The 22,069-nt window shown below is 34.1% G+C and overlaps 2 protein-coding genes and 2 long non-coding RNA genes across 5 annotated transcripts; 3 read left to right on the top strand and 1 right to left on the bottom strand.

The window, feature by feature from the left end:
• Positions 2,690 to 3,225, top strand: LOC109329035 (outer envelope membrane protein 7). Its single transcript, XM_019562698.1, has one exon. The coding sequence runs from the start codon at positions 2,759 to 2,761 to the stop codon at positions 2,981 to 2,983; it is 225 nt and encodes a 74-aa protein (XP_019418243.1). The 5' UTR covers positions 2,690 to 2,758; the 3' UTR covers positions 2,984 to 3,225.
• LOC109329975 (cullin-4) lies at positions 5,925 to 21,788 on the bottom strand. 2 transcript variants are annotated; one of them, XM_019563911.1, is made up of 17 exons: positions 21,390 to 21,788; positions 19,030 to 19,145; positions 18,561 to 18,907; positions 16,537 to 16,717; positions 16,228 to 16,350; positions 15,856 to 16,143; positions 9,313 to 9,438; positions 9,091 to 9,192; positions 8,908 to 8,961; positions 8,436 to 8,542; positions 8,274 to 8,334; positions 8,043 to 8,174; positions 7,796 to 7,933; positions 7,618 to 7,698; positions 7,342 to 7,422; positions 6,624 to 6,704; positions 5,925 to 6,195 (listed from the first exon to the last, which is right to left on the bottom strand). In XM_019563911.1, the coding sequence occupies exons 1-17, from the start codon at positions 21,658 to 21,660 to the stop codon at positions 6,082 to 6,084; spliced, it is 2,403 nt and encodes an 800-aa protein (XP_019419456.1). In that variant the 5' UTR covers positions 21,661 to 21,788; the 3' UTR covers positions 5,925 to 6,081. The 2 variants fall into 2 exon arrangements, with proteins under 2 accessions (XP_019419456.1, XP_019419454.1); XM_019563909.1 differs by lacking the exons at positions 15,856 to 16,143; positions 16,228 to 16,350; positions 16,537 to 16,717; ... (1 more) ...; positions 19,030 to 19,145; positions 21,390 to 21,788 and adding exons at positions 10,104 to 10,391; positions 10,476 to 10,598; positions 10,785 to 10,965; positions 12,809 to 13,155; positions 13,278 to 13,417 and having other exon boundaries at positions 5,925 to 6,000; positions 6,040 to 6,195.
• Positions 11,715 to 12,080, top strand: LOC109329976. The gene is made up of 2 exons (XR_002105604.1): positions 11,715 to 11,791; positions 11,990 to 12,080. It is a non-coding gene; the product is annotated as an uncharacterized LOC109329976 (long non-coding RNA).
• On the top strand, positions 17,467 to 17,832 carry LOC109329977. The gene is made up of 2 exons (XR_002105605.1): positions 17,467 to 17,543; positions 17,742 to 17,832. It is a non-coding gene; the product is annotated as an uncharacterized LOC109329977 (long non-coding RNA).

The raw sequence follows: 22,069 nt of genomic DNA, 5'->3' as shown, positions 1-22,069 counted from the left end.
GTAGGCCCCGCGTGCCGAGACCGACAAAATTGACCTTAGAGACATTCCCTGGCATGCCTCCTGTACCTCACCAACCCACCTGCCAGCACGGCAGACAGGTTGTAGAACGGCTACCAAACCAACCACAGGCTAAAAGACAAGAGTGGCACAGCGTACGGTCCTGACGGACCACCTCACACGAGAAAAGCAACCCCCGACAATACCCTTGGTCAGCCACGTGTTGCACTATCTGCCAAGAGCCCAAAGTCAACTCTCCCCTCTATAAATAGGGATCTCTACCAACAGGAAGTATCCTTTTTACTCTTTAGCATTACTCACTCTACTACTCTCCGCCTTCATTATTCTCATATTCCCATGCACTTAGTTCATACACTGACTTGATCGTCGGAGAACCTTTTCAGGTACCTCCACCGGCGGGTCCAGCTCTCCTACCTCATCTTGCTACTTTGACGACTATCCTCTTCCCCATCCTCAGCAGCTGATCAACCATTATTCGTACCTTTGTGTTCTAGGAAAGAATAAGTTTAAAGCCTATTAATTCAAAACTTGTGGTTACTACACATAAATACTATGATTGAATAATTACTAAGGCATTTTATGATGTTTGTTATAGTTTATAAAATCGATGAAGTAGCAATTATTCTTGTCCAACTTATTCTTAATTCAAAGTATTTTCTTTACTTGAAATATAAAAATGGAGCTTAAAAATAAAAGTGAGACACTAGTAGTGGGTAATGTGAATCTACATTTTTTTCTTTTTAAAGTGTCATTTTTTTACCATAAGATTGTGATTCATTTTTCTAAGGGCAATAGTTTCATTTTTCTTGAAGTATTTTAAATTTTTTTCTAGAGAGTCCTTTCATTAGATGATATGCTAGATTTTCATCAGTGTGTATATGATTCACTCTAACAACTCCAATTAAGAGTAATTCCCTAAAAGTGTTGTGTTTACAATGTACGTGTCGTTTTTTTATTGTTCTAATAACGATTCTAAATTTTTGCAATATTCACAGAACTATTGCATTGAATCAACAAAACTGATATCATATTTTCTCATAAGGAAATCTTTGCAAGCAAGTTTCTTAATCAACTTGCTTCCCCACTAGCAGTTTCTAGTGCTATTATCTCATATTCCCTATGGACTAAAACAAAATAGTTTGTTTCTTTGACTTCCAAGAAATAACTCATTTAGATATGCGAAATATATATTATCACTAGTCACTTTGGAATCATTTAAACAATTGATTCAATCTTCACGGATGTATTCTTCAAGGACAACGATAAACATTTTATAATGTAACCCAATGTTTATGGTTCCCTTGAAGTATCTCTTGACCTTCTCAATAGTCTCTCAATGCTCTACATTCGATGTATATGTAAACCTGTACAATAATCCAACGATATAGGCAATATCTGATCGAATGCAACTACTTCTATATCGAAGGATGCAAATAATGCTCACATACTCACTTGTCATGCACCTTCGCTAGGGTTAAAAACAATTTTACGCTCGGATCATATATTGTGCTACTAGTTTTACAATCAAACTAATTACATTTCTTTAAGACTTTCTCAATGTAATGAGACTTATCTAAAGAAATTTCATATTTTGACCTAAAAATATTAATATCAAAGATTATAATCGCTTCTTTAAGGTCTTTTATATCAAAACTGTTACACAACTATGACTTCACATTCAGTCATCTACATAGAGATATTTGATAGGACAAATGTTATTTTCGCATTTTCAATAAATGCATTCGCCACTTTCATGGTGCGGCTTAGGTACTTATTTAAGACTACACATAGACTTATCTAACTTGCATACCTTATTTTTTTGTCCCCATGTTACAAACTTGTTGTGACACGATCCTCGACGGATCATCATTTACATAAATTAGGAAGAGAGGAAATGAAATTTCACCTTTTCCGAATGATTTGGTATCATCACTAGAGTTATTCGAACTAGACTTCTGAGCTCATGAATTGATTATGGATCGAGGATGAATGAGCATCTTGTCTGCTTATATTAAATTAGTACCCTGCTTATTGCAATAATATTTATACTCTCAGTTTATTTTACTAAAAAATTAATTATGAAAAGAAATAAATAATTATTTTTATTCTATGTCTCACAAGAGTTTATCTTGCCTCTACACATCCTTGAGTGCAATAGAAAAATCAAGACTATTAAGTTATAAGTTGAAAAATGATTAAGGATTGATATATTATAAATAAATAAAGTATTTGATTTAAAAGAGAATTAATAAAAGAATATATTGCATTGGTCGTCATCTGATTTCCTACATCAAAATATAACAAAAATAATATTATTATTTGCAATCATTTTTCGACTCGAAACAAAAAGTAAGATATGATACAAGTTGTAACTTAATTATTAAGTTCCCATAAAATAATTTTATTGATCTATTTTATTTATTTAATAAATAAATTATTTTAGTTAGAAGATAATTAATAGTAAAGGAGATGACATTGATGGTGAACCAATGGACCTTTGAGAGAGTAAATTTGAGATTTAAGAGAGTAAAGTTATATACTATAGAGAGGAAGGGAAAATAGAGAAGGATATTATGAAGCTTTTTGAAATAAGAATTGGCTTCCAAACAAAACAGAAGCAAGACCCAATTGGTGTAGCCCATTTTGAACCCATTCCTTTACTATATCATTTCCAAAACAAAATAGCAGAACAAAATCAGAATTAAACTCAGAATCAGAAAGATTAACCAAAAACACGATCATGGGTGCGATCACAAGTGCAGTGATAGCAGTAGTGGGAGTTCTTCTTGGTTGGATCACCATTGAGATCGCTTGCAAACCTTGCCTTGAAACCGGTCGCGAAGCCATCGATCGAAGCCTCAATCCTGATTACGATCCTGATGATGACAACACCGTTCGTGAACCACTCAACCCCACCGTCACAGATCACTCTGCCGCCGCTCCCTCCGCCGTCAAATCCGTTTGAATTCTAGTGACCCTTTTGATATATCTCTGGTATTCGCTAATATATATTGAAGTGTTTTATTTATTTGTTGAATACGGAATTAGAATTCTGTGATCTGTATTAAGTTTTTTATGGTTATTGCTCTATACTGAAATTGAAAATACGGGGTTTTTAATTGTATTAATTGTGTTGAAAAATGTATTGTATATTTTGTTATTATTAAATTGTGGGTACTGGAGGCTTGGACCTTGGATTTCAAAAGAGTATTATTGATTGATTACTAGAATTTGACTCGAGAGAAATTGAAAAATAAGTTGCAGAATTAGCTTATTTCTTTTGCATCCCAATTGAAGTATTTTGAAAGAAAAAATTGTATATAAAATGGGTTTTCCTTGGTTTCAAAAACTGACTAATATTCATTAATGAAGTGCTCTTGTGTTGTATTCATCAGAAGGGGTAATTGCTTTTTTGCAATGGTGGGAAATGGGAGGTTAATAGGAAAAAAATAGGAGTTACAATAGACAAACCCTGCCCCATTACAGCATAAAATTGTTGGAAGAGATTTATTAATTGGTAGGAATCCAAGTTTCTTGCTAGTAAAATTATTCTTTTCTTAGTATTAGCTATCTGTTTTCTGGAGGAAAGAATGTATGCACTATGCACTGATAATGCAAAAGTTTTATACGTTGTCATTGCATCATTCACCACCATTCATATTTAAGTATCATTTACTCTTCAACAAAAGTAATTCAAATGAATAGTGGGTAATATACTGATTGTGCATAAATTTTTATACCAACTCAATGTAAATATTGCATTATTTTTTTTATTATTTGTATAACTACTGTACCAGAAGAGAAACAATAAAAACTAAGCACTAATAAGAAAAGATGCAGAAAATGAAGGGGCTCAAACTAGTATGACTGTATGAGGAGCATCCCTAACATATAACATATCATTCTTAGCAAGCAAATCAGCCTGAACTTGCCACTCTTGCTGAAACAGAGCCCAAGGCCAATGATTCTGGTTGAACTCTACAACATTCCATTGCAGATATAATCTCATTATAAGTGGTGTCACACTCCCCAACCCTATATTTTTAAGCCATCTAGCTGTCTTTGGCAATTCTTGGTACAATACTGTGTTTTAAATTGTAGTTGTAGTTATAGTTGTCCTTACTATGATTTTGCTCATTGCAATCGTTTCGATGTAGATTATGGTCATCACTATGTGAAATTTTTTGTGATTAGAAAATGTTTTTTAATTTGATATGGTTTAATACGGTCTAATTTGATTCGGTGATAGCCCGATGCTACCACATCATTATAGGTCATTGTCATATACAATTATAGGATGATCCGATTGCAGGATGCGACCACATCATTAGAGGTAAATGCAATTGCAATAATGTGGTTGTATGACTTGCATCAACTGATGTGTTCTGAAATTTGATACAATGGTATCATATTTGGTAGCACTTTCTCCCTCCTAATCTTTGTTAAACTTGAAAAAAAAAAATTGTATACGTCTAACTTGAGTTTTGGAAAAGAAGATATAATGGGATAGTACTTACTTGAGGGTCAATAATGAATGTAATTTATTACAAAGTTTGTATCGTCATTCAATCTATGTAGGTAAGACCACCTAATAGATTAAGGATTTGATTGTTGTTCTATCACTTATATCTTAAGATTAATGCTAAAGTGATGGAATTGTAGCCCTATGCATAGAATGATAGAAGGCAAAAGAATGGTCATATCTTTGAAGTTTAAATAACACCGCAACACAGATAGATCCCTTATTACCTAAATTCCTAGCTGAGTCACCCAAACTATGCACACACAAAAATTCGGACCCCTTCATTGTTTCAATTTTACCCACTTTAGAGACACGAATGACAAAAAAAATGAAGCAATAAACTGTCCACTTTTTAGTGAATATCTCATACCGCTTGAGGCAAACACGAGTTTAAGTAAAAAAAGTAAAAAAAAATGTTGAGTAAGTTTTTTAAATTTACTCATGATACTAACCATTAATTCTAGGGAAATTCAATGATTTCAATTAGATCTAAACCATTGTATATCCATAAAATTGATGGCTAAGATAAAGAGTAAATTTAAAAAACTTACTCTTAAAATAAGTGAATCTCCGAATAAGGTTTAGTCTATATAATATATAACAGTAAGTTTTATCTCTCTACTTGTTAAAAATCATAAAATTTAGGTTTAACATTTTTAAAAGTATAGGTCAACATGCTAACAGATCTGCTTAAACAAATCTATTTAACACTAATTAAATTTCATTTTTATATATTTTTTATATTCAACTTTACATATAATATTATTAAATAGCCTACTCTGTTATCTTTAATTGTTAGATGATTTAAGTGTGAACCATTAAGCTAAATATATATATTTTAAAAGCTTTAATTAGGCCTACTCATGATAAAGTCTGACAGGTAAAACCAACTTTTGAAACTAAGAAGAATGAGTAACGAGTTAACTCACATATATGATCAAGTTTTTTACGGGACCAATCGACTTTACTAAAACTGAGTTCGAGGCTGAGTCAATTCAATTCCATCACCTAGGCATGTAAAATAGGACAAACTTGACTAAATTTGATACCATTGTAAAGGAGACATTTTTCTTTTTTCTCCCATAACAAAAAAATAATATAAAAGTCAAATATACATGTGTTTTTATGTTTTTTTAATGATAAAGAAAACTTTACTTGGTATAAGAGATGGTTATCCCATAGAATTGTAAATATATAAATACTATAAAAATTCACTCTAAATAACAATAATAATAATAAACTATCACCACAAACCCCTGGGGTAGAGAAAGAAGAATCCTACATCAGTAAACTGCCAATTTCTTTTTTTAATTCAGAACAATTTTGGGAAACAATTTGGAACTTTCAAGAAAATGAAAAAAAATTAAAGGAGAAATATGACTTACAAAAAAAAAAGGTACATTAGTCGATAAATGTAAGAGTAAATTTGAGGGAAGAAGGGATTCCATAGTTGCTGTACATTTGACAAGGGACATAACATGAAGCTTGTCCCATGTCATTTTAAAAGAAGAAATTAAAAAGGTGAGACGAGGTAAACAATCTTATGCTAAGTAATTGTATATTTGAGGATTGCTCTTGTCCCTCTCCAGATACTCTCTGTCAATCAGACTTTCAATCCTTTTCTTCAAATCCGCTGGTTTTATTGGAAATTTAAGCTGTTCATAACAACAAAAATAAATCCTCACAATCATTATTAATCCTAACAATCAGATACAAAACAGTTGATATATTATTTTGATGTAGAAGTTTATCATGATAAAGATTTGTCAAATTCAAATATGACTTAATTCAAGTAACTTATTATATAGACGAAAGTTGTTATGGGCGATCGAATAATAATGATCTAAATAATAACTAACAAGATAAATATAAACTATAAATAGACTCAAATAAAATGAAAGTAATTAAATCCTAGATAGGAATATATGTAACGTGTACACAAAAATAGAAATATTATTTGCACAATTCATTTGAACAACTATACTCCATCAATACCAGGACAACATTATTTTGATTTGGAACTACTAGGGAACTCATGCAGATTCCATTTGAATTATAGATATCAAATGTCAAATGATTTTACCTGTTGGAAGAGTTCAGTAATAAGAAGGGTGTGACTAAGTACTTTCCTGGTCTTCATAATCCTCACAATAGCAGCATCAACCTGCAATGAATCATGCCAACATGGGTTAAAAACGTTATTAGATGTTTTCATAGACATGAAAGACCTAGGTTTCAATTTTTTATCCAACTACAATATATATTATCACAAATTTATTACATGAAATTGAGGATTATTTCAATAGAACAGTAACAATTAAAAACTTGTTTAGATTTTCATTTGAATTTAAAAAAATATTTTAGGGTGAGGTTTTCCTTAAATTTTCATGTCAAACAAATAACAGTTTATAAAGACAAGAATCTTCCATTGCATCACAAATTATTTTTACTAAGGATAGCTCATGTAGCAATGAGTAATTTCTGTAGTTAGAGTTGAAAATAGAAAAATCTCAAAACGCCCAGCAGAAGGGTAATTAGTAATTGCCCAATGGAAAGCATGAGCTCTTAGTACCATTACCCTTCTACTATGATAAATAAAATTTTAAAGGACAGTGATATAAGTTATTATGTTGACACAAACATTTTGTGAAATAAAGTTAATGAGTAAACTTGGTAACTCATAAAAAAATAGCCATTGTGAATCCGAAACATTAGATTCTCATGTATTTGAAATTGCATTACATTCCCATGCACATTAGGCCTTCTGAGCTAAAGCGGAGAGCTTTTGAAAGGAAACTAACCTGATATTGACGGTCTTGGAAAACTCTTTCGGTGGTGCTTGTGTTCTCTTCCACTGTCTCCTTCAACTGAATTGCATTCACCTTCAATTCAGGAAACCAAAATTAGTTTGAAAAAGAACCTCATAACTCGTAAGTGTAAGATTAAAGAACAGAAGCCCACTACAAGCATTAGTAATTGCCAAGAGGCTAAACTCTAGGAACTGCAATTAAAACACAAATAAAAGTTGGAGATCCTTTTAATCCGATCCTTATTGTTCCTAGTAATATGGGTGGTACCTTTATACGGTAAAGAGGAGCTGCGAACCCTTCATTAAATACAAATGAGTCATCATCATCGACATCTCTACTCTTTGGAAACTGTTGCATGTCAAAGGGAATCAATCAACTTTAGGAAATTTAGAGACCAGAAACAAATTTTATGTATCAGTAATTCTGCAAATGATTGCAAACACACCTTTTGTAGTACACGAACTTTTCCACATGCAAGTGATTGCAGAGTCCTTCTTAATTCCTTGTCCTCAATACTAGTAGAGTCTTTGATATCTTGAAAACTTAATTTTTCAGCATCATTGAATAGCATCAGAACAACGGTCTGGTGCACAAGAGCATGCAGAATGAATCCCAATTATTTTTTGCAATAAAAGATAGATAACAGCACAAATGTAGATTTAACATAATATAATGAATTTTGAAAGGCCAACCTGAAATAGGGAGACAGCCAATTCCTTTTTCCCTTTAGGAAACTCAGCTTTTAAGACACAGTGACCTAACGAATTTTGCCACATGAGACGCCTTCCACTATATTTGCTTAGATAGAACTCTTTGAAAATATCCTGAAGGAACAATAAAGGAAAGCAAAGGACTGTGTCAGGGAAGTCACTCAGTATCTAGCGCACCAACAGTCAAAAAGCATTCAATGGTTTGTGTTGAACCTGGTAAACATTCAATTCATGAGGAAGTCTAACATCCATGGGTGGATAAGTTGGCCAATACCTGCACTCATCGCACAATCCCAATTAGATTTCCAGGGAAGGAAAAGCACATAAAAATTATTGATTACTACAGATAAGAAAGGTATAAAGCACAAAGCTTACCCTGTAGTCAAGACATGAACACTCAATTCGATCCCAGATGGGAGTTTTGTCCTTGCCTGGGATGATTGTTTGAAGGACTCATTTATCTCTTTTGATAATTCAATATCCTGAATCAGAACAATTTTTTAAATAATTGTAAGAAGCTATGAATAAAGCAACAGTAACTCATTAAATTTGGCAGCTCATCATTATTCATATAGTAGTTATACAGAATTACAAAAACCAAGCAGGTGATATCAATAACACTGAACCTATATCAAAGAAATATACAGAAGTCTTTACTCTCCAGCATGTTTATAACAGATGGGAAAAAACTAAAGTATAACACCAACCAAGTCTTAATCTCACTAGGTGAGGTCGGCTAAGGATAAAAAAACTAAAGTAGGTATAGACAATTTCCACAAAATGCCAACCAGGAGTCCAAGATGTGAACAAAATTTCCAAAGATATAAATTGATTTGAAGATGTATACCTTAAACATTCCTTCTAGTTTGTTTGTGAACTGGCTGCCACACTCAGTCTTCAACTGTATTAACAAAAGAAACTGTTAATATTACTAAAAAAGTTGGTGAGGAACCACCTAATTAATTCATAAGTCCCCCGTCCTTTTGAGACCAACTATTACAGAAGTTAAATGGCAAAGAAAAGCTTTAACCTTGGAGATCATAGATTTCTCTGCATCAATAGAAGCACTCTTTCCTAAAAGCAATCTTTTTGCAAGATCTTTCTTATAGAATGCCTCAAACACATCCTTGCCCTTTATCAGTATGGATACAAAGATCAGTTGAAGTGCATGATAACACTACGAGCATAAATGAAAAATGCAGGAGACAAGGTGAAATTGTAAGCTATTCCACCAATAAAACATTGAGCACACCTGAATAAACCTGAACAAAACCAGGACTTTATCAAGCATACCCTCCAATTCTTCTTCAGAAGTACCCTTGTTACCTGCACGAAGCTTCTCATCCAAAAATTTGGCAATTAACTCTGCCGGTCGATTCTGCCATGGCAAAAAAATAAAAATGGAAAAACAGTCAGTTGATAGCAAATCACATGCATAACCAAATTCAACATGTGCAAAAAATACTTGACCAAAGCTAAGGACCAAAAGGCACAACTTAGCTGTTTCACGATCCTCATGGACAAAGTATAGTATTGATCAAATTAGGATTGTTTGTGACTATAGAATCATATAGCAGATAAGCAGTCTTTGACATTAATATCAAGTTGAGGATCAGACATTAGATACAGATTCTAACTGTTAAACTTTCCTTTCATATCAGCATAAAAAATGAAACATATTTGTGCGAAGATGAATGAACCAATATTAACAAACATGCACCTGGTTATGCAAGGATACCATACAAGATTTTAGCAAGAGAAAATCATATGTTATTTGAAAAATTACAAACTTATAATTAACTGGTTCTTTTGAACCAGTATACATCTTTTGTTCTTCCTGCAATAAACTTCTTGTGTGCAGCACCATATACTAAATATGAGTAAATAACATACTTTTAGTAAAACAACAAGACGTGTTTTGGCATTGAGTGCCTTGATTTATCATATTGGCATCAGCTTTCTATTTTGGGGCATTGCTGAAATTTCATTACCTTAACTAACAAACAAAAAAAACAGAAATGACAACAGAAAAATGGAAAGTACCTGACGGAGATTGATAAGATGCTCAAATGCTTCTTTAATGGTGTTACTGAATGCTTCATTCTTGGAAAAGCTCTCTTCCCATATTGTATCAAGAGAAGCCTTAAAATCCAGAAGGGATGAAACCATATCTTTATCTTTCTCTTCATCCATAACAATGCCCTGCCCAGTTTTCCTGATATATGAACTAAGGGCCTGCCTTAGTGACTCAAGGGCATTGACCCTTGAAAAGAGTGAGTACATTCTCTGAAGGTCTTCAATACGATTTCCATCCATAAGCATAGGGAAACCCTATAACACAGGAAATAAAATTGAAACAATGATTAAAAAAATAACGCACCAGATAAAAATCTTGAAGCTGGTGGTGATCAGAACCTTATCAAGAATAGCAGGTATATGACGTTCAAGAAGTTGATTTTCTGCTTTTGCTATCAATGGCTTCCTAGTAGTTGCATCCAAGTAGATCAAACATCTTTCATGTTCCTCTTGCAATCTTGTCTGCAAAAATGAGTACCCAAAAATATACCTACAGTAAATATAAAATGTGGAACATGGGAAGGGATTGAATATATAAAGAGAGAAACGACACAGTCCATTTATTAAAGAATTACTAAAAGGAGCATATAGCAATGTAATTAACTAAAGCCAAGAAGAAAATGCAAGGGGGTATGGAAAAGGAAGCACCTCCACATGCTTCAAGTAATCTGGAACATCTGATTGCTGCATGTATTTCATACCTTCAGCAGCATAAAATTCAGATGTGCATTCAAGGAATGGCTTCTCAAAGCTTTCTGCATAAATTCCCAGTGCAGTAAACATCTTCAAAAGATGGTTTAGAAGAATTCTGTCCACTGCTTCACCTAGTCTGGAAAATCAGACGTAAAATTAAAAAACCAAAGATACAGAACATGTTGGAGTATTTGACGGTCTTATTCATACAAACAGAAGGATCAGCCAGCTAAGTTTATTACATTAAGAGAGAATATAGAGCCCAAAATCACAAATAACAATCATGAGGGGAAAAGAAGTGTATAAAGTCGTAGCATGAAGGTGTCACTCATTGGAACAGACTCCTTTTGAGCCAAATTATTCCATTATAATAAAAAGGGATATCCAGTGCACGAGACTCCCACCTAGTGGGATTTGAGAATGGTAGATGTACACAATTTTACTGTCGCAAGCGAAAGAGTTGTTTCCAGGATTCATTACAAAATAGTGGAAATCTCAAGTTCATCCTGAGATTGACACACACCACTCAAGCCATTATTAGTAAATACTAATCCTTTGTGCTTCAAAAGTATTTGACGGCTCCAATATATTTTGCAGCAGTAAAACTATAGGCATATATTGATCCTAGACAGAACATGGTCAATCATCAGTGTCATATTCACTCAGACAAAGCAAGGTTCAATTTTTGTGAACAATAGTAACCATGTGACATAAAGTATAACAACTTTTTTTCTTCCGTTCATCCACTTTTCCTAATAGTTAGCTTCATTAGTATGTAGTGCAAAGCTAAATACTAGTTTGTAACAAGAAAATGAAAGCTTATATTTTACGCAATGGCCATAAAAGGATGTCAATAAAACCGAACTATCTGCATACACAACATTTAAGAAAGGAATGAAATAACAGTTGGCTTTCCCAATATATTCTGATCAGATAATCAGTTTAAGTGATAGCAAAAGTTGGTACAAATTACCAACAAGATGTTGGTTTAATGGTATAAGGCTCTACTAGATCCCCAGAAAGACTAAAAGGTCAAGCGTTCAATTCCTGGGAGAAACACTTGTTGGGAGGGACAGTCACGTTGTCTCACGGGCCCCGAAAGGGATTAGTTCCTTACCCAAAAGGTGAGGAGATACCCTTGGTAGGACCAAAAAAGGGAGGTACAAATTGTCATTAATAAACTTCTGCTGTGAAAACGCTACAGGATGTAGCTAACATGTATATACTAACTAAAACAAAATTCCTCATTAAGAAAAACACTAGCATAAAAAACAACATTTACAAACCAAGATAATCGTTTAAAAATACATAATATGAAAGGAGAAAGTTGATATGATGAAGTTTCTGATAAAATGACAAAAAAAATCTTACAATTTATGCAGGAATTACAGGAGAGTCACAGTATTAGGGGTGAGATGGGTGGCAACAGTATATGATGGTACAGTATAGTCTTACAGTTTATACAAGAATTACAGGAGAGTTGCAGTATTAGGAGTGAGATGGGTGGCAGCAACAGTAGGTGAATGGTACAGATTATTTTGTGGGCAGTCAAAATATTTCTTAGAGGAGCAGTTAAATCACTAAAAAACTATGAACAAATCCATTCAAGAATAAGAATCACATTCTAACCCTCCAAACCTCTCCAATCCCTCCCCTTCATGTGCAAGTGATGCTTCATAGCTTTTGGTAATAAAAAGTGGAAACAGTGGCCTAATCCTAGGCAATTTTAGTTTGGATAATGATATTATTATGCTCACTAATGTCACTATTGAAAGTATTCATTTCTTTCAACTCAAAAATGAATTTCCAAATGGAATGGGGGCAGAAAAATTAAACCCTACATGAAAACAGAGAGAAGAGCTGAAGAAATACACCCAAAACCCCATGCATACATGGGTGGAATGTTTAAACAATGACCTGCATGTATACAAAGGTCTACCAGTCATTTATAAAAATGAGATTGCAAAACATGGATTTACCTTTCACTTTCAATCATTCGTAGAAGGCCAGTAACAGTTTTGTGTTCTACTTCAGAAGATAATGAAAGATGTTTGCGGAAAAGTTGCAAGCCCATGTCCCATAATGACCGTACATTGGGTGTTTGCTTCACGTATGTCCTATCCAGATACAAGGCTATACCACGAATCATCAACATTTGGTCACAAAGGTCCCGCCAACACCTCTCAACTAGAGATAGAAAAACAACTAAATCTGGACTTTGGCCAATCAAAGACTGCAATGCTGCAGATATGTGTGCTTCACATTCCTTCTCAATCCGTAGATAAAGATTTCCACCCATTTTATAAAGGCAAAGATCACTCACAGCCTACAATATTATGAGTTTGCCATTAAAAGCAGGTAAGCTAATGCGTGATAAATGTTCACATGGGCTAAACAAACCATATTACAAATAAATAATAATAATAATAAGAGAATTTGCACGATTACCTGATAAAGCAGTTCCAAGTCACAAGAATCAGGCTGTTTCAAGAATATAGCACAAATAGCAGACTTCAATTTTGCCCATGTATCCTCCTCAAAATTTGTGGGTAATGTTGGTTTAGCTTTAAAACAAAAAAACAGGAAAGTATGAAAATAAACTTAGAAGTTATATTATTTATAGGCTAAATATTTAAAAAAAATTATAATACTACTGTGTCAATGCATTTTCAAATAAGGAAAATAAACTTGCAATACCTACTACCATGTTTTATAGGCACATTCAACATAATCGCAAGACAGACATGAGACATTTAAAGTTTAGGGATGGAAGTCAACAATTGATATCTCAAATTTAAATTCCAAGTTTCCAACTTATAAGGGCTTAATTGTAGCCCAACATACAATCACCATTTTGGAAATGTTAATAAGACAACAACAATTAGGCACATAAAAACCTTTTTCCCTTCCACTATGGGTTCAAACTAGAACAATCACTTACTTCCCAATGAGCTACAAAGGCCAAAGTCAGTCTTATGTTCTTATATTCTAATATTAAGAACTTAAGACTTCATACAGTATTACTGAACTTTACTACATTTTCTACATAGTAATTTCAGTAAAGGTATGGGTACTTGGTATGTTACCTTGTGCTATTATTAGAGTTTACAGCACATTTTAGTTAGTACACTCCTTTTTTATTTTATCTTTTTTTATCTAATAGTTATGGTAAGTTTATAGAGTGTAAGTACAAAAGACGGACAAACCCTATTGTAGAGGTAAAGATTGAAGATCATATCATATCATAAATCACTAGATTTAAGTATCTTGAGTCAATCATATAAGACGGTGGGGAAATTGACGGAAATGTAAACCATATGATTCAAGTGAGTTGGATGAAATGGTGGAGTTCTTCAAGTGTCATATGTGATAAAAAGGTACCATTCAAGCTTACAGGAAAGTTTCACCGCACAACTATAAGACCTGCAATGTTATGTGACTGAATGTTAGGCGATAAAATGTCAAAGAGAATAAACTTCATGTAGCAAAGATGAGAATATTGAGTTGGATAAGTGGACACACTAGACAAGATAGGATCAGAAATGAATTCATTGAGTTGAAAATTAGAGTAGCTCCTATTGTAGAAAAGATGGTAGAATCGCACCTTAAGTGATTTAGACATATTTGGAGGATATCAGTAGAAACATCGTAAGGAGAGTAGTTGAAATGGAGGCTAGTCCAATTCCTAGAGGAAGAAGAAGACCAAGAAAAACCATAGGCAAAATGATTAAGAAAGACTTAGAGACCAATGCTTTGTCAATTAACATGATTTATGGTAGAACATTATGGCATCATTCGATCCATGTGACCGATCCACCTAGTGGGATAAAGGCTGAGTAGTTATTGTTGCATCTAATAATTAAATGAGTTAAAATAAGATATCATTAATCCGTATTTAAAATATTAAAATCAAGTTAATCAAGAAAGATCAAATAACAGCTCATGACCTTTTTTCCTTAACTGAAATATCAGCCCAATAAAACTGAGATAAACCTACCCACTTAGAGTAAGCTGTTAGGGTTTTATGTCCTTCATCTATGTTGTGCCCTTCTGCAGTTCCCGATTGCGTAGGGTTTTACTCCTTACATCCAAAGCCATTCCAGTTCCCCTTGCTTAGGGTTTCTTCTCCTTCATTCCTCAACTCTAATGCAGCACCACTCAGAAGTTCTCCTACCCCTGCTTCATATTTTTCTCCTCCTTCCTCCACTATAGTGCAATGTCATTCTGTTTTTGTTGATTGCTTGGGGTCTAATTATCAGGTCCCTAGCTCTAGCGATCTAAGTTGTGTTCCCCCACGTACCCATAAAGGAAAGAACCACAAACCAGTTCATAGTTTTGGCAATTAACTCTGCCGGTCGATTCTGCCATGGCAAAAAAATAAAAATGGAAAAACAGTCAGTTGATAGCAAATCACATGCATAACCAAATTCAACATGTGCAAAAAATACTTGACCAAAGCTAAGGACCAAAAGGCACAACTTAGCTGTTTCACGATCCTCATGGACAAAGTATAGTATTGATCAAATTAGGATTGTTTGTGACTATAGAATCATATAGCAGATAAGCAGTCTTTGACATTAATATCAAGTTGAGGATCAGACATTAGATACAGATTCTAACTGTTAAACTTTCCTTTCATATCAGCATAAAAAATGAAACATATTTGTGCGAAGATGAATGAACCAATATTAACAAACATGCACCTGGTTATGCAAGGATACCATACAAGATTTTAGCAAGAGAAAATCATATGTTATTTGAAAAATTACAAACTTATAATTAACTGGTTCTTTTGAACCAGTATACATCTTTTGTTCTTCCTGCAATAAACTTCTTGTGTGCAGCACCATATACTAAATATGAGTAAATAACATACTTTTAGTAAAACAACAAGACGTGTTTTGGCATTGAGTGCCTTGATTTATCATATTGGCATCAGCTTTCTATTTTGGGGCATTGCTGAAATTTCATTACCTTAACTAACAAACAAAAAAAACAGAAATGACAACAGAAAAATGGAAAGTACCTGACGGAGATTGATAAGATGCTCAAATGCTTCTTTAATGGTGTTACTGAATGCTTCATTCTTGGAAAAGCTCTCTTCCCATATTGTATCAAGAGAAGCCTTAAAATCCAGAAGGGATGAAACCATATCTTTATCTTTCTCTTCATCCATAACAATGCCCTGCCCAGTTTTCCTGATATATGAACTAAGGGCCTGCCTTAGTGACTCAAGGGCATTGACCCTTGAAAAGAGTGAGTACATTCTCTGAAGGTCTTCAATACGATTTCCATCCATAAGCATAGGGAAACCCTATAACACAGGAAATAAAATTGAAACAATGATTAAAAAAATAACGCACCAGATAAAAATCTTGAAGCTGGTGGTGATCAGAACCTTATCAAGAATAGCAGGTATATGACGTTCAAGAAGTTGATTTTCTGCTTTTGCTATCAATGGCTTCCTAGTAGTTGCATCCAAGTAGATCAAACATCTTTCATGTTCCTCTTGCAATCTTGTCTGCAAAAATGAGTACCCAAAAATATACCTACAGTAAATATAAAATGTGGAACATGGGAAGGGATTGAATATATAAAGAGAGAAACGACACAGTCCATTTATTAAAGAATTACTAAAAGGAGCATATAGCAATGTAATTAACTAAAGCCAAGAAGAAAATGCAAGGGGGTATGGAAAAGGAAGCACCTCCACATGCTTCAAGTAATCTGGAACATCTGATTGCTGCATGTATTTCATACCTTCAGCAGCATAAAATTCAGATGTGCATTCAAGGAATGGCTTCTCAAAGCTTTCTGCATAAATTCCCAGTGCAGTAAACATCTTCAAAAGATGGTTTAGAAGAATTCTGTCCACTGCTTCACCTAGTCTGGAAAATCAGACGTAAAATTAAAAAACCAAAGATACAGAACATGTTGGAGTATTTGACGGTCTTATTCATACAAACAGAAGGATCAGCCAGCTAAGTTTATTACATTAAGAGAGAATATAGAGCCCAAAATCACAAATAACAATCATGAGGGGAAAAGAAGTGTATAAAGTCGTAGCATGAAGGTGTCACTCATTGGAACAGACTCCTTTTGAGCCAAATTATTCCATTATAATAAAAAGGGATATCCAGTGCACGAGACTCCCACCTAGTGGGATTTGAGAATGGTAGATGTACACAATTTTACTGTCGCAAGCGAAAGAGTTGTTTCCAGGATTCATTACAAAATAGTGGAAATCTCAAGTTCATCCTGAGATTGACACACACCACTCAAGCCATTATTAGTAAATACTAATCCTTTGTGCTTCAAAAGTATTTGACGGCTCCAATATATTTTGCAGCAGTAAAACTATAGGCATATATTGATCCTAGACAGAACATGGTCAATCATCAGTGTCATATTCACTCAGACAAAGCAAGGTTCAATTTTTGTGAACAATAGTAACCATGTGACATAAAGTATAACAACTTTTTTTCTTCCGTTCATCCACTTTTCCTAATAGTTAGCTTCATTAGTATGTAGTGCAAAGCTAAATACTAGTTTGTAACAAGAAAATGAAAGCTTATATTTTACGCAATGGCCATAAAAGGATGTCAATAAAACCGAACTATCTGCATACACAACATTTAAGAAAGGAATGAAATAACAGTTGGCTTTCCCAATATATTCTGATCAGATAATCAGTTTAAGTGATAGCAAAAGTTGGTACAAATTACCAACAAGATGTTGGTTTAATGGTATAAGGCTCTACTAGATCCCCAGAAAGACTAAAAGGTCAAGCGTTCAATTCCTGGGAGAAACACTTGTTGGGAGGGACAGTCACGTTGTCTCACGGGCCCCGAAAGGGATTAGTTCCTTACCCAAAAGGTGAGGAGATACCCTTGGTAGGACCAAAAAAGGGAGGTACAAATTGTCATTAATAAACTTCTGCTGTGAAAACGCTACAGGATGTAGCTAACATGTATATACTAACTAAAACAAAATTCCTCATTAAGAAAAACACTAGCATAAAAAACAACATTTACAAACCAAGATAATCGTTTAAAAATACATAATATGAAAGGAGAAAGTTGATATGATGAAGTTTCTGATAAAATGACAAAAAAAATCTTACAATTTATGCAGGAATTACAGGAGAGTCACAGTATTAGGGGTGAGATGGGTGGCAACAGTATATGATGGTACAGTATAGTCTTACAGTTTATACAAGAATTACAGGAGAGTTGCAGTATTAGGAGTGAGATGGGTGGCAGCAACAGTAGGTGAATGGTACAGATTATTTTGTGGGCAGTCAAAATATTTCTTAGAGGAGCAGTTAAATCACTAAAAAACTATGAACAAATCCATTCAAGAATAAGAATCACATTCTAACCCTCCAAACCTCTCCAATCCCTCCCCTTCATGTGCAAGTGATGCTTCATAGCTTTTGGTAATAAAAAGTGGAAACAGTGGCCTAATCCTAGGCAATTTTAGTTTGGATAATGATATTATTATGCTCACTAATGTCACTATTGAAAGTATTCATTTCTTTCAACTCAAAAATGAATTTCCAAATGGAATGGGGGCAGAAAAATTAAACCCTACATGAAAACAGAGAGAAGAGCTGAAGAAATACACCCAAAACCCCATGCATACATGGGTGGAATGTTTAAACAATGACCTGCATGTATACAAAGGTCTACCAGTCATTTATAAAAATGAGATTGCAAAACATGGATTTACCTTTCACTTTCAATCATTCGTAGAAGGCCAGTAACAGTTTTGTGTTCTACTTCAGAAGATAATGAAAGATGTTTGCGGAAAAGTTGCAAGCCCATGTCCCATAATGACCGTACATTGGGTGTTTGCTTCACGTATGTCCTATCCAGATACAAGGCTATACCACGAATCATCAACATTTGGTCACAAAGGTCCCGCCAACACCTCTCAACTAGAGATAGAAAAACAACTAAATCTGGACTTTGGCCAATCAAAGACTGCAATGCTGCAGATATGTGTGCTTCACATTCCTTCTCAATCCGTAGATAAAGATTTCCACCCATTTTATAAAGGCAAAGATCACTCACAGCCTACAATATTATGAGTTTGCCATTAAAAGCAGGTAAGCTAATGCGTGATAAATGTTCACATGGGCTAAACAAACCATATTACAAATAAATAATAATAATAATAAGAGAATTTGCACGATTACCTGATAAAGCAGTTCCAAGTCACAAGAATCAGGCTGTTTCAAGAATATAGCACAAATAGCAGACTTCAATTTTGCCCATGTATCCTCCTCAAAATTTGTGGGTAATGTTGGTTTAGCTTTAAAACAAAAAAACAGGAAAGTATGAAAATAAACTTAGAAGTTATATTATTTATAGGCTAAATATTTAAAAAAAATTATAATACTACTGTGTCAATGCATTTTCAAATAAGGAAAATAAACTTGCAATACCTACTACCATGTTTTATAGGCACATTCAACATAATCGCAAGACAGACATGAGACATTTAAAGTTTAGGGATGGAAGTCAACAATTGATATCTCAAATTTAAATTCCAAGTTTCCAACTTATAAGGGCTTAATTGTAGCCCAACATACAATCACCATTTTGGAAATGTTAATAAGACAACAACAATTAGGCACATAAAAACCTTTTTCCCTTCCACTATGGGTTCAAACTAGAACAATCACTTACTTCCCAATGAGCTACAAAGGCCAAAGTCAGTCTTATGTTCTTATATTCTAATATTAAGAACTTAAGACTTCATACAGTATTACTGAACTTTACTACATTTTCTACATAGTAATTTCAGTAAAGGTATGGGTACTTGGTATGTTACCTTGTGCTATTATTAGAGTTTACAGCACATTTTAGTTAGTACACTCCTTTTTTATTTTATCTTTTTTTATCTAATAGTTATGGTAAGTTTATAGAGTGTAAGTACAAAAGACGGACAAACCCTATTGTAGAGGTAAAGATTGAAGATCATATCATATCATAAATCACTAGATTTAAGTATCTTGAGTCAATCATATAAGACGGTGGGGAAATTGACGGAAATGTAAACCATATGATTCAAGTGAGTTGGATGAAATGGTGGAGTTCTTCAAGTGTCATATGTGATAAAAAGGTACCATTCAAGCTTACAGGAAAGTTTCACCGCACAACTATAAGACCTGCAATGTTATGTGACTGAATGTTAGGCGATAAAATGTCAAAGAGAATAAACTTCATGTAGCAAAGATGAGAATATTGAGTTGGATAAGTGGACACACTAGACAAGATAGGATCAGAAATGAATTCATTGAGTTGAAAATTAGAGTAGCTCCTATTGTAGAAAAGATGGTAGAATCGCACCTTAAGTGATTTAGACATATTTGGAGGATATCAGTAGAAACATCGTAAGGAGAGTAGTTGAAATGGAGGCTAGTCCAATTCCTAGAGGAAGAAGAAGACCAAGAAAAACCATAGGCAAAATGATTAAGAAAGACTTAGAGACCAATGCTTTGTCAATTAACATGATTTATGGTAGAACATTATGGCATCATTCGATCCATGTGACCGATCCACCTAGTGGGATAAAGGCTGAGTAGTTATTGTTGCATCTAATAATTAAATGAGTTAAAATAAGATATCATTAATCCGTATTTAAAATATTAAAATCAAGTTAATCAAGAAAGATCAAATAACAGCTCATGACCTTTTTTCCTTAACTGAAATATCAGCCCAATAAAACTGAGATAAACCTACCCACTTAGAGTAAGCTGTTAGGGTTTTATGTCCTTCATCTATGTTGTGCCCTTCTGCAGTTCCCGATTGCGTAGGGTTTTACTCCTTACATCCAAAGCCATTCCAGTTCCCCTTGCTTAGGGTTTCTTCTCCTTCATTCCTCAACTCTAATGCAGCACCACTCAGAAGTTCTCCTACCCCTGCTTCATATTTTTCTCCTCCTTCCTCCACTATAGTGCAATGTCATTCTGTTTTTGTTGATTGCTTGGGGTCTAATTATCAGGTCCCTAGCTCTAGCGATCTAAGTTGTGTTCCCCCACGTACCCATAAAGGAAAGAACCACAAACCAGTTCATAGTTGCTGGGGTGAGCGAATTTGGTAACACTAATATAAACTTCATGTCTTAGTATTTAATTAAGTCTTGTCTGTCACCAATGCATTTTTTCCATTTTCAAGGATGGGTATTGTAGTTTTTTAAAGCTTAATATGTCTATAAGGAAAGAAGAATCTCGTGAAGCAGTTGAAGAACAAATAACAGAGTATCAGTGTTTGAGAAAAAGTGCTTACAACAAACAGATCAATATCCACACAACAAAATTGAAGTCCTCTAGTTTCAGATAAACATATAAAATCTCATACCACAAATTAAAAAAAGCACAGTAATACATCAGCTGAAAACAGCAACAACAATTGAACCTAATAGTATTACACAATCCAATTTCAACCTAACAAAACCCTAAACAATTGTGAGTTTATTCCTAATGAGACAAAATTAGTCAAAGGAAATTGTATTGAAATGAGGAGGGTTAAAATGGTAAATTAGGAATCAAACCTTTGTGGAGCTTGATAAGGAGCTTCTTAGGGGGCTGAGGAGGAGTAGCTTTTTTTCGAGCGAGATTGGCGGCGATGAGTCCGCGAGAGGGGACGGCAGTGGTGGCGTCATCGGAGGAGGGTTTGAGATCGTTGTCGATGGCCATGGAGGAAGGGTTAAAAACGGCGTCGTCTAAGGGGCCGTGGGACTTGGCCTTTTTCATAGGATTGGTGGCGGCGGCGTCGGAGGAAGAGGAGGAAATGGTGGATGAGCGTTTAGTGGGGAGAGACATGAAAGTGATTAGTAGAGCATTGTATTGTTTGTATTGTGTCGAGAGTGAAACATCAAAGAAGAAACTCCAAAAGTGAAATCCTTCGGATTAATTCACATCATGCGGAGACTTGGGTCATGAGATGAGAAGAGTGAGTGAGTAGGACCCTATTCTACTGGATTCATATATGTTCAATTTTTATTTAATTTAGGTTGTAATTGAAAAATTAGATATAGTCTATATTTAAAGTATTATGTAGCCTTATTTATGTGTTTGTTTGTTCAATTATATTTACTAGTGTGGAACAAGCATGTCAGCTAATGTGATTAGATGCACTTTATATTATAATTTTTGTATTAAATATATTTTATATTATAATCATTATTATATTGAATGTATTTTATATTAGGAAAAGACAATTTACATTATG

The sequence above is a fragment of the Lupinus angustifolius genome, chromosome LG16 (genome assembly GCF_001865875.1).
Source record: "Lupinus angustifolius cultivar Tanjil chromosome LG16, LupAngTanjil_v1.0, whole genome shotgun sequence".
Classification (NCBI taxonomy): Eukaryota; Viridiplantae; Streptophyta; class Magnoliopsida; order Fabales; family Fabaceae; genus Lupinus; species Lupinus angustifolius.
This window is presented reverse-complemented; position numbering and strand designations above follow the sequence as displayed.

Excerpts from the sequence above, each read along its gene's own strand:
- LOC109329035 (XM_019562698.1), top strand. The coding sequence starts at position 2,759 with ATGGGTGCGATCACAAGTGCAGTGATAGCAGTAGTGGGAGTTCTTCTT.
- LOC109329975 (XM_019563911.1), bottom strand. The coding sequence starts at position 21,660 with ATGTCTCTCCCCACTAAACGCTCATCCACCATTTCCTCCTCTTCCTCC. Across the intron at positions 8,335-8,435 it reads GTTCATGTCTTGACTACAGG|GTATTGGCCAACTTATCCAC; the intron begins GTAAGCTTTGTG and ends CGATGAGTGCAG. Across the intron at positions 6,196-6,623 it reads TTACTGAACTCTTCCAACAG|CTTAAATTTCCAATAAAACC; the intron begins GTAAAATCATTT and ends TGTTATGAACAG.